This window comes from Micropterus dolomieu, linkage group LG05, assembly GCF_021292245.1.
Source record: "Micropterus dolomieu isolate WLL.071019.BEF.003 ecotype Adirondacks linkage group LG05, ASM2129224v1, whole genome shotgun sequence".
Classification (NCBI taxonomy): Eukaryota; Metazoa; Chordata; class Actinopteri; order Centrarchiformes; family Centrarchidae; genus Micropterus; species Micropterus dolomieu.
In genome coordinates, this window is record NC_060154.1 from 9,477,199 (window position 1) to 9,491,884 (window position 14,686).

The 14,686-nt window shown below is 39.6% G+C and overlaps 1 protein-coding gene across 3 annotated transcripts in view; it reads right to left on the reverse strand.

The window, feature by feature from the left end:
- The window catches only part of adamts10 (ADAM metallopeptidase with thrombospondin type 1 motif, 10), a 102,250-nt gene that overhangs the window by 26,971 nt on the left and 60,593 nt on the right, over nt 1-14,686 (reverse strand). For all 3 annotated transcript variants that reach the window (XR_006825060.1, XR_006825061.1, XM_046049139.1), the window contains 8 exons: nt 13,007-13,050; nt 10,829-10,934; nt 7,640-7,786; nt 7,199-7,340; nt 5,953-6,060; nt 5,300-5,445; nt 3,183-3,246; nt 2,979-3,081 (listed from right to left, as the gene is read on the reverse strand). Coding sequence is in view for 1 of the 3 variants with exons in the window: in XM_046049139.1 (XP_045905095.1) it covers nt 2,979-3,081; nt 3,183-3,246; nt 5,300-5,445; nt 5,953-6,060; nt 7,199-7,340; nt 7,640-7,786; nt 10,829-10,934; nt 13,007-13,050 (860 nt within the window). In the remaining 2 variants the exon portion in view is untranslated. The remainder of the gene's footprint in view (nt 1-2,978; nt 3,082-3,182; nt 3,247-5,299; nt 5,446-5,952; nt 6,061-7,198; nt 7,341-7,639; nt 7,787-10,828; nt 10,935-13,006; nt 13,051-14,686) is intronic.

Consider the following 14,686-nt stretch of genomic DNA (forward strand, 5'->3'; position numbering starts at 1 on the left):
ATTAGCCTAATAGCTTGTGGCCACTACCCTGCAATCTGATCTAATACAAATATTCCAAACTGTGCAGAATTTGAATGCCTAATGGAATAGTCAGAGACCGCAGCAAAACCTCCTGCAGGCCAACTGCCACATCCCAGCACCAACACGCACATTCACTAGCATCTCTGAAAATCAGGCTTGGTCTTTAATTTGGTTTTTACACCTTTTTGAACACCTGAATGAAAAATGAAAGATTACTAACACCAGACATTAAAGTCTGCTTTGAATATTAAGATGACAATGTAGTCAAAGCTATTTGGGAATGTTATCTGTCAGCATAGATTTAAACACTGCAACAGCACGACTGGTTGCAAGCCTTTCGCACTGCTGAATGCATCGCATCCTTATGAAGGGTGCAGAGAGAAGCATGTTTTTCAGCGCTGACAACCAGAGAACAAGCAGCTGAATGAGATTAGGTCCCTGCTTCCCTCGATTACACACACAAATACACAGGCAGACAACACTACTGAATTCTAACTCAATGAATGCACACAAATATGCACATTCACAGACAGAGGACTCAGAATGGGTATATCAAGACACTGATACCACGAAGGTATACACCAGCCTCACAAAACATGTACTGATTATGCACATGATACTGAATTTTCAACTGACTAAAATTATTATTATTATTATTAAGTACTTTTCTCAAAAAGTATATATTCAGAGAAACATTTGGGCATTTGTGCTTTAAAATTGTAAGCGATTATCAAAATAGTTGCCAATCAGTATATTTATCTATTAATTAGTTAACTAATTGTTTGAGCTCTCGTAAAAAGTACTTCTTTACTTTTTCACAAGTGCATATGTGTTTAATATTTAGTAGCTCCACTGGTCCGATCTAAGTAATGATGTAATATCTATATCTGTAAATGCACTGTGACAAAGAAAATGCATAAATACACACACACACACGCACACACACACACACACACACACACACACACACACACACACACACACACACACCTACAGCGAAGTATGATGTGCACTCACGTGACTATACTCTTTTCATCCTTTCTCTATTTATTCTCTATTCCTTTCACACTGCTATAATGCACGGGCACACACACACACACACACACACACACACACACACACACAGTTGCTAGAGGTCGTCTCCAGCCAAGTGGTATATATCCTTCATTCATCTGTGCAGCTTGCCAATAGCTCCACTATTTGAGTGGCTGTTGACATCAGTCTGGGCTGTGTTTGTTTGTGCTGGCAGTGTTGAAGCAGGTACAGTATGTACTGGCACGGCCTGCAGACGATAAAGTGGTCAGACCATGGAAAACTACAATTCCCAAGGTGCCTAGCTTTGGCAGGGCAATCATGGCTTGCAGCAGGGTGTGCGTGTGTGTATCGTAACTTGCAGGGTGTGTTGTATGGAGTGTGAAGGTTGAATGTGAAGGCTGTTGGACAGAGAAAAGCAATGTGGAGCACCTTGTTTGAACAAAAAAAGCAGCTTAAACGACCTTTTTTTAATGAAATGTCCTTGGTTGCCTGAGCTGAGAGAGAAAGGCTGCCTCTGTTCTTAGTGTCAAGACAGAAACAAGAGAGAGGCTGCATAATGATGAATTAAATAAAGTGACAGACGGAGAGACATTTATAGAGACCGGAGCAGAAAAGGCAAAGAAAAAAAGCAAGAAGAAGAAAAGGAAGCTGTCTTCCATGAGTTGGAGGGTAAAAGTGAAAGGAGGAAAGCTGAAATGAGAATTCGAGGAGAGCGAGAAGGCTACACGGACAGGGAAGGGGCTGGGCGGCGTGATCTGGCCTTTACGCGGGGCAGAGTCTATGGCACGGTTCCTATTTTAACAGCTGCAAGGGATTTCCATTGTAAAATCAGCTGACTTGATGAAAGGAGCACTTGTTGCCTGAAGTTGGAATTGGCTGGCAAGCCATCTCTGTAAGCCATTATGATTAAAGGCAGTTATGTCGTTGAAACTATTTATCTTTCACGTCCAGCGTAGTGCTCATCAGGAGCGAGGAATTCTCGCAAGGCATTGTGGGATGCATGGCTCTGTGCAGCCAGCATCTGTGGGCCAGACAGGAGGGAGTCTGCAGCTTCGATTCACCTTCTCCTGTCTCTCTCTACACATACACACACACACCTACACACACACACACACACTACTCTCTGTCTCATGACTTCTGTTTGTCTCCTGTCATCAACTCTTCTTCCTTCCTATTTGAATCTACTTTTCTTCATTTCTACAAAATTACCCTTTTGAGAGTGTTTTACTAGTATATATTATATGACAGAGTTATTTTTAGGTAGGCATTTAAATGTTAGCAGCATTTTTAAGAGCTGGTCCAAGTGGGGGTCTTTTTAATTAGTTTATATGCTGGACATTCAGGTAAGAAAATACCTAACAGATACAGAATATAGCAAAATGTAGTGATATAGTGTGTAAGATGATGGAGTGTGTTTTACTTTTGACCATATTATGTTGTTTTAATCCACACGACGCTGCACAGGATGAGCGGAGATAAAGATAATGGGTGGATATTTTGTCTAAATATTATATATTTTTTAGAGAACCATAAACAGCTGTTTTAACACACCCCCTCGCTGATTTTGAGCCAATATTGTGAATGCTCTGCTTAATAGATGTAAATAAATAATTCTTATGACATGTTTAGTTTTAACAGCTTGTCCAATGTGCTCCGGTCATTGTGGATTTTTGCTGCATTCTGTGACTGTTTTTTCTCCCTAACCACCAGAACAGCACCTTCTCTATGTTCTGGGACCTCCTGATTTACAAATTAAGCATAGCAGTGTTATGCATTTTACTGCCAAATGGCAGTTGGAGTATTTGGGAAAGACCGATATAAAACATTGATTAGTGCAAGATCACCACCATGTAAATAAATACACACAAAGATAGTTACACACACATACATACACTCCACACAGATATCGATTACTCACTCACCCCCTCTATATGGCTTCCATGTGTAAAATTTTCCCCGGAAAGGAACACTGTCAAAATCAGAGCACTGAATCTCCCGGAAATCCAGAGCGCTTGCAGGACACTCCTGTAACACACAGACACATTTATATATACACATACATGCCACAATACCCTCACATTGTGGTCCCCACCACAATACTGACGATGATGATGAAGAATACTCACATCAATATTGCAGGACCTGAAGCGCTTTCTCTCCCCCAGACAATACTTTCCACCGATAGTTGGCCTACGACCAAACACAGAGAGAATCAGGCCAGTCAGTCACATCTGAGTACAATTTAACACAATCTAACCTCCATCACATCGCCACACAACATTGGCTCCTGATCTCTGCTTTGTCTGCCCTTATCAAGGTATTTTCAATCTCATTGTCGTTCTCTTTTTAGTGTTTTATTGTCTATCACAGACCATCACGACAACATCTGTACATAATATAAAAAATAAAATAAAAAACAGCAGAGAGGGAAGCCAGAGCCAACCACCATCAAATGGCTGCCTCTACAAACCTTTCAACAAAATGAAACAGAATGGAGCCAAAGCAAATATGCAAACGATGCTCAAAAAATAATAAGAAAGAACCCTGTTGGCCTCAGATTTTGGTCAATTCATTCTCAGTTTAATTAATTCAAGATGACGGATCCGGTGACTGTGATTTAAAAGCAAGTCTGCTAGTCATTTGGTGATGATTTAGACTCCTTTCTGAATTATTTCATACACGATAAAAACGGTTACACTGCTGCCTGGGAGAAGGTCCTGGAAATAAATCTTGGTAGCACATTACATTACAACTCGGTAATAACATGGTAATAGTGGGGTAACAGTTTGATAATAAAGAGGAAATAATTAAATAATACCATGTAATTACCAAAGTAATAACCAGGTAATAGCTTGGTATTCACAATAGGTAAATATGGGAAATATTAAACTGAAATGCCCTGGTGCTTTCTGTGTTGAGTTTGCATGTTCTTTCACTTTAGATAAAAGTGTCAGCTAAATGACTAAATGTAATGTAATGTACTTCCTGTGTCTCTAGTTTTATTTGAGTGCTCCAGTTTCCTCCCACAGGTAAAACTGATTTTCTCAGGATGTAACCATCTAACTTTATCTTAACCAATTTCAAACAAACCGGAGGTATCGACCAATCCCTGAGCTCTTTTTCTTCCATATACGGCAACTCATTATTTGGTACTGGTTGGGATCAAGATGGCACAAGGCTGTAAATATCCAACGTACCTTTTAAGCTGTTTTTCAGTTTTAATTATACATATCTAGAATGTGTAAACAGAATCAGCTTTCATAACAACAGTCATTATAAACAGTATTTAATGTGGATCTGTCACTTCTGGACATTATTTGAAACATTCAATACGGCCATTATTGGCACAGATAATGATCCACTTTATTGTATCAATGCCTCATTATAATTTACTATGTAAATAGTTTGCCAGTTTTTCTACAAGTTTACAGAATAAAAATAGAAGTTCTTATTCCCAGTGTGACTTTTTCAAGCCTAAAACAACCTTGGGGTTTGATAATCTGATTGGAAAACAAAGTGATATCCACCTGTCCAACAATGAAAAATGTATTATAATTAATGTATTATAAATAAGTATGTAATTATGTATTTGAAAGAGTTAAGGGTCGCTGTATTTATTGATCCTGAGGCAAAATCACGAGTGACTACACTGTAAGTGATTGGGGACAAAATCAGTCCTCTTTCTGTGCAATAGTGTGCCTCAGTAGTCTGATTTAGCCACTTTAAGTGAGCATCTATATAAAAAATACTTTTTAACACAAAATTTCCTCTTTGTGTGCCCATGGAGGGTGTTTTCTTTCTAAGCTATGGTGGAAGGATATTTCCTGTTAGTTTCGGGTAGACTAGGTAGGTTGCCGGGAGAAAATACTGTCAATAAACCCGCACACGACTGCTAAGACAAAGATAACCATTCAATTTGTAAACTCCGACTGCTGATGCCTCTTATCTCTTATCTTAACAGAAATTTATAATGTGTTTTTGTACAGAATGAGGTCTGTGGATTTTGTCTCCTATCTCTTGTGGTGTAGTGGCTCTATGAAGGTATCAGTCAGTACAGAAAGGAGGAACAACTACAGCAACAAATAACTCATTATCGTAAAAAATCATTTCCTATCTTAATTAGCTGGCCAATTTCCCTGTTGCATTCCAAGACCTATTCTACCTGCTGATCCTGAGATATTCAGTCATTTTGAAGTTAGTAACTTGAGTTTTTCACCACAGGAGTGATGCATTTCACCCATACCTGGGGCTGTCACAGTGTCTGATGGAAGAGGAGACTCCTCCTCCACAGGTCCTGCTGCACTCCTCCCAGGCTGACCACAGACCCCAACCTCCGTCCACGCCCTCAGGACGAGTTCCATACGCCACACACACCCTCTTGTAGCACCACTGCAGCACAAACATGCATATAATTATATTTATAATAATTTTCAGATACATAGAATTTGCACATAAACAATGACAGCATTCCTTAAAAAACATTTCAGTTCTGTTTTATCACAGCCAAATGAAACAGAAAAAGGTAAAGATTTGTAAATATATAATAACACTGTCTAAAGAAAAAATTGTATTGTCACAATCTTGAGAAGAATACTAGAGAAACAAAGAAAACAAGATAATCCACAACCCGAAGAACAGTTTTTTTTGTTATTTGTTTGTGTTTTTAAGTGTGTTTTTTTTTCTAATTATCTATTGTACAAACATTTTTATTGGACAATGTGTTATCCAAACAAAACAACAACCAAGATGAGTCATCTTTTTCTTGTAAGAAGCTGGAGAACCAGATGGACAAAATCATACCACCTACATCAGCCACATTTAGCCTTTTTCATGAGAACACTTTCTTTCCCCACTTAAAAAGAATGATGTAAGAAAAAGGTCCATTTCAGTATTTACCCCTTTCTCTATGGTGTTGGTCTGACAGATAGTTCCCTCTGCAGCAGGAATGCTGCTGGTGATGCAGCGGTTGCTCTTGCTCATGCACCAAAGTTCACTGCAGACTTCCTGTGTGTGTGAATGAAAGGATAATAAAAACACAGGAAAGAGGGCAAAAAAGAGCAACAAAGCAAAGAGTTAGACAACCTGTCAGAGTGTTTCTATATGAGCTCATTATAAAGAAGATCAGACACACTCTTGTTCCCCTTCCTTCCCTCTAGAGCAATGCCTATAACACATGGGAGTTATGTTTTATTGTGTACATATGCTCTGACCACGTAGTATTGATAATAATGAGTCTATAAAGCAGTGTGCTGTTCCAGATGTCCATTCGCTCTGAATCTGGCCCCGTAAAAGTTGACCATGCAATAAAGTGGATGCTTTTCGGCGAAGGTATTACAAGATATTTCACGCTGTCAAAGAGGCAGAAAGCCAGAGGAAGACAAATCAGGAGTGAGCAGTGAGATAAAAAAAAACTTGAGATTGACTCAGCTTAAAGAGAAAGGATCAAGGACAGTGAAGCATATTATACAGACAACCCATGTCCACAAATAACAATTGATGAGATCACAGAAATGTGAAAGAGCAAAAGAGATAAGACAGTAAAAATGTTGCAGAGCTAAACATTTAATCTAAACCAAAGTGTAGGGCATTGGTATTGAGCTAGAGGTATTAAATTAAAAATTGAACGGTGCTTACTATTTTAATCTTGAAGACATTTTTCAAAATCAGAGAGGCTTCTTCGGGTTTGAAAAATATCATTATTTCTACAGTATATGATCCATTTGAAGCTTTCTGCATCAATTTGTCTAATACTTTGCTTTATGACCAAATACCTGCAAACTTTATGACCAAATACCTACAAAATTACTGACATTCCTATATCAGTTGTAGCCATACTGTTAGCATGCTAACACGGTAAACATTATACCTGCTAAACATCAGCATGTTTAAAGTAATTTTGATCATATTAGTTTGATGATGTTAGCATTTAGCTCCTCATATTATCTAATATCTTGCATTGCTGTGATGAAATTCCTTGATTTGTCAGGTTTTCTGTATCAAGATATTTTCTGTATCAAGATATATATATATATATATATATATATATATATATATATATATATATATTTACAAGCACAGTGGTTGCAGAATAGCGGAAAGGTATGTTGAATGTAAATTGGGAAAAAGTAGACAGAGCACTCACCGCATATTTACATTGTCGAGATCTGACGCCGTACTGGAAGCGGCACTGTTCGTCTGCGTCATAGGCCTGACCCGGTGCTGTGGTGGGATACACAAACTCCTGCTTGGGAGGGACGTTGTTCAGACAGGAGCCCATACCTGAGCTAAAGCACACCAAACAGAAGAGAAACATTTGAGAGATTAAAATATACAATAACTGTCAATGTTTTAGTCTTTTGTTCTGAGAATATCTAACTTAAAACAGTCAGTTTTACTGAAAACCCAAACTGGCTACAGATAATTTAATTAAAGTGGATCTGCCTACTGTCAAATTCCATTGGTTACTTGAGTGTTTCTCTGACCATCAAAAATGCTACTCTGACATCCAAGTGAATTTTTCTGTCTCCAACATCTCATTACCAAATTATTTGTGGTGCTGCAGATATCTGATAGGCTGACTCACTCCAGAAAGCTGGTGATGTAATCCCGGCTACAGGCAGACCAGATGAATGGGTTTGTCTTCATGGTGATGTGGTCAGCCATCAGCTTGGCGGTCTCCTGGCTGCGGGGCCCACAGGCGTTCCCCATACCGTCATGATTCATCCCAAACCTAAAGCCGATGATGATACAGTGACAACACTTTGAGGCCGTGTGGACCGGTAATAGTCCCTGCAGTAGGGATGGGGACAGTGGAAAAAAGATTACTGTGGATAAACAAGTGGGATCTACAGAACAGACATGTTGTAGTGGTTTGACTGTCAGAAATGGGGTGCCCTGTCTGACAAAATTAATTAAATTACAATAACATCAAACCACACAAAGGATATATGACCTCAACTCTAAACTGTAAACCTGACTGAAACAGGAATATTCACCACAATGTGAAAAAGTATAATCAACAGCTTTAACTAGGGCTGCAACTAATGATTTTTTAAAATACTGATTAATCAGTCGATTCTTTTCAGGATTAATCGAAGTCCACATAATGGTGAAAAATGTCTATCAGTGTTTCCCAAAGTCCAAGGTGACGTCCTCAAAGGTCTACTTTGCCCGCAACCCAAAGATATTCAGTTTAATGTCATAGAGGAGTAAAGAAACCAGAAAATATTTTCATTTCAGAAGCTGAAATCAGAGAATTTTAGTCAAAAACAATTATTCAATTATCAAAATATTTGACATTTCATTTAATAGTGGACAACTAATCGATTAATCGTTACAGCTCTAGTTGTAATAAATGTTCACCATCATCTATTAAAATCTATGACCATATGTTTCATTATTATCATCATTGGACAGGGGACAATGGTCTTCAGTACATTCAGTTCTGTTACTTGAGACTCACAACATCCTGCTGGTTTTCTATTTGACTTCAAATCACTGGTCATTTACATCTTGTAGTGGCCTTTTAAACTGTGCAACTTGAAAGAGGCTCTTCTTGACTCACATGTAAATAGCAACATTGCACTTTTAACAAACATAAAGAAGACACACCGCATAACATGAAGGCAGGATTAGAGCTGGAATGGTTACTCAATTAATTAGCTAGACAGAAAATGTATCAGCAACTATTTTGATAAATCGAGACAATAATCTATAGTCACAGCCCTAGTCAAGTTTACATTCTTTCTTAATATGATAATACTGTGAAAATACTTTGCAATTAACACAAAATATGGTGCTACCACACCTGACTGGGGCTGCAATTCTAAATTATTTTCATTACTGATTAATCATCTGATCATTTTCCCAATTAATGGATTCATGGTCTTGTCTGAAAAATTGTGTAATATGTTGGTTTTAATTTCCAGGAGCCAAATGTAACTTATTAAAAATGCTTGTTTTACTGTATCTGGCCAACAGTCCTACCCACAGAGATTATTTTACTACCATATTTGAAAAAGAAAAGCCAGTTTGGATTTTTGATTGAAACAATTTATCGATTATCAGCAGATACATTTTCTAATGATCAATTCATCATTCCAGTTTTACACACTCTAAAATATAATGTATAAGCTGGCATTATAGAAAACTAGCAGAGCTCTGTAACCTCATACCAGAACTGAACCCCAATGACTGAAATACTGATATACCACAATAGGAAAAGTCTTGTCCAGAAGATTATTAGTTATTTAACAACATGACACGGTAAAGGGATTTATAAATGACATAAGACCCTGATAGTTTAACTAAATGTATTAAGTTACACAGTGGTAGTGGGCCATTTGGAGATTTTTCACCAAGCATTTATGACAGACTCAGACTAACAGTAGCTATGTTTCAGCCTGAAATAAAAATGTTCTGAAAGCTTTTCATCCCCCAGCTGAGTCATTTCTGTCTCGGTTATTTCATGTGGGTGCCCTCGACCACAAACAGGCCTGCATTTAATCTAATGCTCCACTGTGATGTCAAAACAATTTATATGACAATTAAAAACAAATGTTGATTGTGTTGAGACAGAGGAAACAGACTGTATATATATATAGACACACTAATCAGTGCACTATGTCTACTCATGCAGGCAAATAAGCCTTGTTTTCTGAGTGCTCGAAAGCTACCCGCGTTAATCATTAGGGAGGTAGAACCCCGAAGGATCCACCATCTGTCTTAATACTTCTCTGAGCTGTGTGCGGACACTCAATTATTCCGAGCAAGAAGGCTACTCCCCAAAAATAAACCAACTTGATGATGGTAAAGATTTCATGATTTACTGTATTCACAACACACGTACAGCAGATAAAATGGCTTGTTAATAAGGGATACAGATCAGCTATAGCAGGCAAATGAGTAAAACACAGTTTCCAAGTCATCCAGGGTTTTTTTATCCAGATATAAAAAACAGAGGCATCTCCAGGTGCTGCACCAGCCCCACATGTTACTAATTCCACATACAAATAGTGTGACGGAAAGAAAATATAAACTATTAACACATTTTCAAATGATGGAAATGATTCACGGTGTTAGAGATTACATAAACTCTCTCTGGAGATCTGGAGATGCAATCTGAGGACAGTTTCTCTGAGGAGGGAAGGTTAATCCAAGACCAGACCACAAGGAAAGACACATGAGACACCTCAGGGATTCCTTTAGGGACATTTTGTGTTTCAGCTTCAGCTAAAGAACAGCAACCAAGGATCTGCTGGGGATTAAGTGTATTTTCTAAGAGGCACTGCTGGACAACACAGAGTTATTAACGTCTCCTCTACAGTCTTAGTGGGTCATAGCTTAATCTGCATGAACTCTGCATGCAACTTTGCGGAAACCTGTCCTGAAAGATTTATAACATGTCAGTCGTATTGTATACTGTTTAACAGACATCAGAAACGTGGATTATGATGTAGGTTAACTGAAAATGTGTCTGATCCTCATCAGACCAATTGTTATATCGCTCTCTTTTTGGGAAGCTGGTTTGCGATGGACAAACTCATTCAGATGGCAATCTTTTCAATATTTGTCAAGAAAGTAAACTCTGGACCAAAGAGGTGGAATTACCATCTGAAAATTCTACAGTGTTCCTGATTTCACTCATCAGGCCCTTATTGAGCCTCAGAAATAAGACCATTGAAAGATTTGTGTTGGGTTTACAAAAAACAGACAACTTTCAGAAAATGGCGTGTTTTAATTGCGTGTGTGAGTGTGTGTGCGTTTCACTCACGTGTGTCCTATCTCGTGGGCAATAGTGAAGGCTGTTCCCAGGCCAATGTCCTCATTAATGCTGCAGCTCCTCTCTGGTTCACACATCCCTCCTACAGGAGCCAGACCTGTCTCACACACACACACACACATTTATGAATATACCCATTCTATAAAGCCATCGATACTAAAGGAAACATACAGACTGAATAACAAATCCTTGTTAATGTCAATTTCCGGGTGACTGAGAGATAATTCTTAGCTGAATCCTAATCATAAACATACTTAGATTTTCCAAAAGGTCTTATTGTAAATGTAGTACCAGAACATTCCTTTCTGGGATTTTAATTATGTTTACTCTGTAATTATTCAAATACAACATCAACACGCATAATCCACCTTCCTATAAATGAACCAAGGACAGACCAATTGGAGTTTCAGATATTTAAAGTGAGGACATTTTGACTGGTCCACACTTCGGGCTGGACCTTCAATTTTCAAGGATTAAGACTTGGTTTTAGGGTTACCCTTTTTATTAAGTTTAGTTTAGTTAGCGTATGGGTTGGGATCAGGCATTTAGTCAGGGTTAGAGAGGGTCAGGGAATGTTAGTGAGGAATCTCATAAGGATAAAAGTACAAATACACTGATCAAAATTATAAACGCAAAACTATGGTTTTTGCCCCTATTCATCATGAGCTGAACTCAAAGATCTAACACTTTCTCTATGTGCACAAAAGGCCTATTTCTCTCAAATATTGTTCACAAATCTGTCAAAATCTGTGTTAGTAAGCACTTCTCGTTTGCCGAGATAATCCCTCCACCTCACAGGTGTGGCATATCAGGATGCTCATCAGACAGCATGGGTATTGCACAGGTGTGCCTTAGGCTGGCCATAATAAAAGGCCACTCTAAAATGTGCAGTTCCATCACACAGCACAATGTCGCAAGTTTTTAAGGTAGTGTACAATTGGCATGCTGACTGCAGGAATGTCCACCAGAGCTGTTAATTTCTCTACCATAAGCTGTCCCCAAAGGCGTTTCAGAGAATTTGTCAGTACATCCAACTGGTCTCCGAACCGCAGACGATATCCAGCATCTTCACCTACAAGATCGTCTGAGACCAGCCACCTGGACATCTGCTGCAACAAACGGTTTGCATAAGCAAAGAATTTGTGATTAATCTGTCAAGAACCGTCTCAGGGAAGCTCATCTGCATGCTCGTGGTCCTCATCGGGGTCTCGAACTGACTGCAGTTCATCGTCGCAACCGACTTGAGTGGGTAAATGCTCACATTCGATGGCGTCTGGTACTTTGGAGAGGTGTTCTCTTCACAGATGAATCCTGGTTTTCACTGTACAGGGCAGATGGCAGACAGCATGTATGACATCGTGTGGGTTAGCGGTTTGCTGATGTCAACGTTGTGGATTGAGTGGCCCATGGTGGCGGTGGGGTTATGGTATGGGCAGCCATGTGTTATGGTGTTATGGACAACAAATACAGGTGCATTTTATTGATGGCATTTTGAATGCACAGAGATACATTGATGAGATCCTGAGGGACATTGATGTGCCATTCATTCACGACCGTCACCTCATGTTGCAGCATGATAATGCACGGCCCCATGTTGCAAGGATCTGTACACAATTCCTGGAAGCTGAAATCATCCCAGTTCATGCATGGCCAGCATACTCACCGGACATGTCACCCATTGAGCATGTTTGGATCGGCGTATACGACAGCGTGTTCCAGGTCCTGCCAATATCCAGAAACTTCGAACAGCATTGAAGAGGAGTAGGCCAACATTCCACAGGCCACAATCAACAACCTGATCAACTCTATGCGAAGGAGATGTGTTGCACTGCAACCCCCCCCAATTCAGTGAAACTGCACATTTTCGAGTGGCCTTTTATTGTGGCCAACTTAAGGCACACCTGTGCAATACCCATGCTGTCTGATGAGCATCTTGATATGCTACACCTGTGAGGTGGATGGATTATCTCGGCAAACGAGATGTTGCTCACTAACACAGATTTTGACAGATTTGTGAACAATATTTGAGAGAAATAGGCATTTTGTGTACATAGAAAAAGTCTTAGATCTTTGAGTTCAGCTCATGATGAATGGGGACAAAAACAAAAGTGCTGCGTTTATAATTTTGTTTAGTGTATGTGTTTGTGTGCATATGTGTTTGTGTGTTACCTAGGGTTTCACAGGGCTTGTTTTTTTGGATGCAAATGTCGTACCTGCAGACAGGAAGGAAAATCAACCTTATAAAAACCAATGCAGGTACCAATCAATAGATGAAATCCAGCATGTACTCATACATACACGTCCAAACAAACACATACAAACACACTTGACACAAAGTATATTCACAGATTGTGACAGACACACTCACACAGACATTATGGACGGACAATGGACAGTAGTGATAGCCGAAAGATATAGTTTTAAAAGAACAATAGCAGGAAATCATGGACAGTCACTGTGGTGTCATCTGTCTGGACAGCTTCCATCCTCTGCTTGATAAATCCTGTCGTAAATCAAAAGTGTTCTCACAAAGCCACCACCAAAACCACATCTCAAAAAACAGACATTTATCTATCTGTACTTTCCTTACGTCTCCTCTTACATAAGCTTATAGCAGATTCTGTTAGAAAGAATAGGAAAGTATTTGTGGCAGCTCTTGCCCGGCCTCATTGCATTCAGATGACTCGGACCATGGTTGTGTTGTTTGCTGTTGCACATTCCTCCATCAATAGCATCAGTGTTTTATCTGCTTAATATGCATCGACCACTATTGTCTCTGTTTTCCTCCAGCTGTATCAGTGACAGAGAGCACAGTTACAGAAATTATGAGAAAACTGAGAGAAAGCAGAACTGTCAGATTCAAGGCAGCTTTGCTTTGATGTTTGCTCTCTCATTCTCTCTTTCTTTGTCTCTCAGTCCTCTCCTTATATCTCCCTTTTAGGTTTTCTCTCCAGATGCTGAGCTAGGAAGAGCGGCCCCAGCTATTGTCACCCCAGACAGGACAAGATATAGACCAACTCCTTTGGACTTGGCTTAACGAAAACCTATGAGGACAGGGGCTGGGAATGTAAAAATTCAGCTCCAAGGAAACACTGTTTTAACCCTTATATGAACAGGGAAACAGACTCAACATATTTGTATTTACACAATGTTGCAATAAGAGGATTAGGGTGTACATATAAGTAAACTATTTACACCTACTTACCTTGCACCTACACTTAAGGAAACAAAACAACACTTTTTTTTGTTTTGCCTTCACAAACAATGTCTTCATTCTTAATTCCATTTATTTAAATACACTGCTCAAAAAAATAAAGGGAACACTTAAACAACACAATGTAACTCCAAGTCAATCACACTCCTGTGAAATCAAACTCCATGAGGGTGGTATGAGGGCCCAACGTCCACAGGTGGGGGTTGTGCTTACAGCCCAACACCGTGCAGGACGTTTGGCATTTGCCAGAGAACACCAAGATTGGCAGATTTGCCACTGGCGCCCTGTGCTCTTCACAGATGAAAGCAGGTTCACACTGAGCACATGTGACAGACGTGACAGAGTCTGGAGACGCTGTGGAGAACATTCTGCTGCCTGCAACATCCTCCAGCATGACCGGTTTGGTGGTGGGTCAGTAATGATGTGGGGTGGCATTTCTTTGGGGGGCCGCACAGCCCTCCATGTGCTCGCAAGAGGTAGCCTGACTACCATTAGGTACCGAGATGAGATCCTCAGACCCCTTGTGAGACCATATGCTGGTGCGGTTGGCCCTGGGTTGCAAGACAATGCTAGACCTCATGTGGCTGGAGTGTGTCAGCAGTTCCTGCAAGAGGAAGGCATTGATGCTATGGACT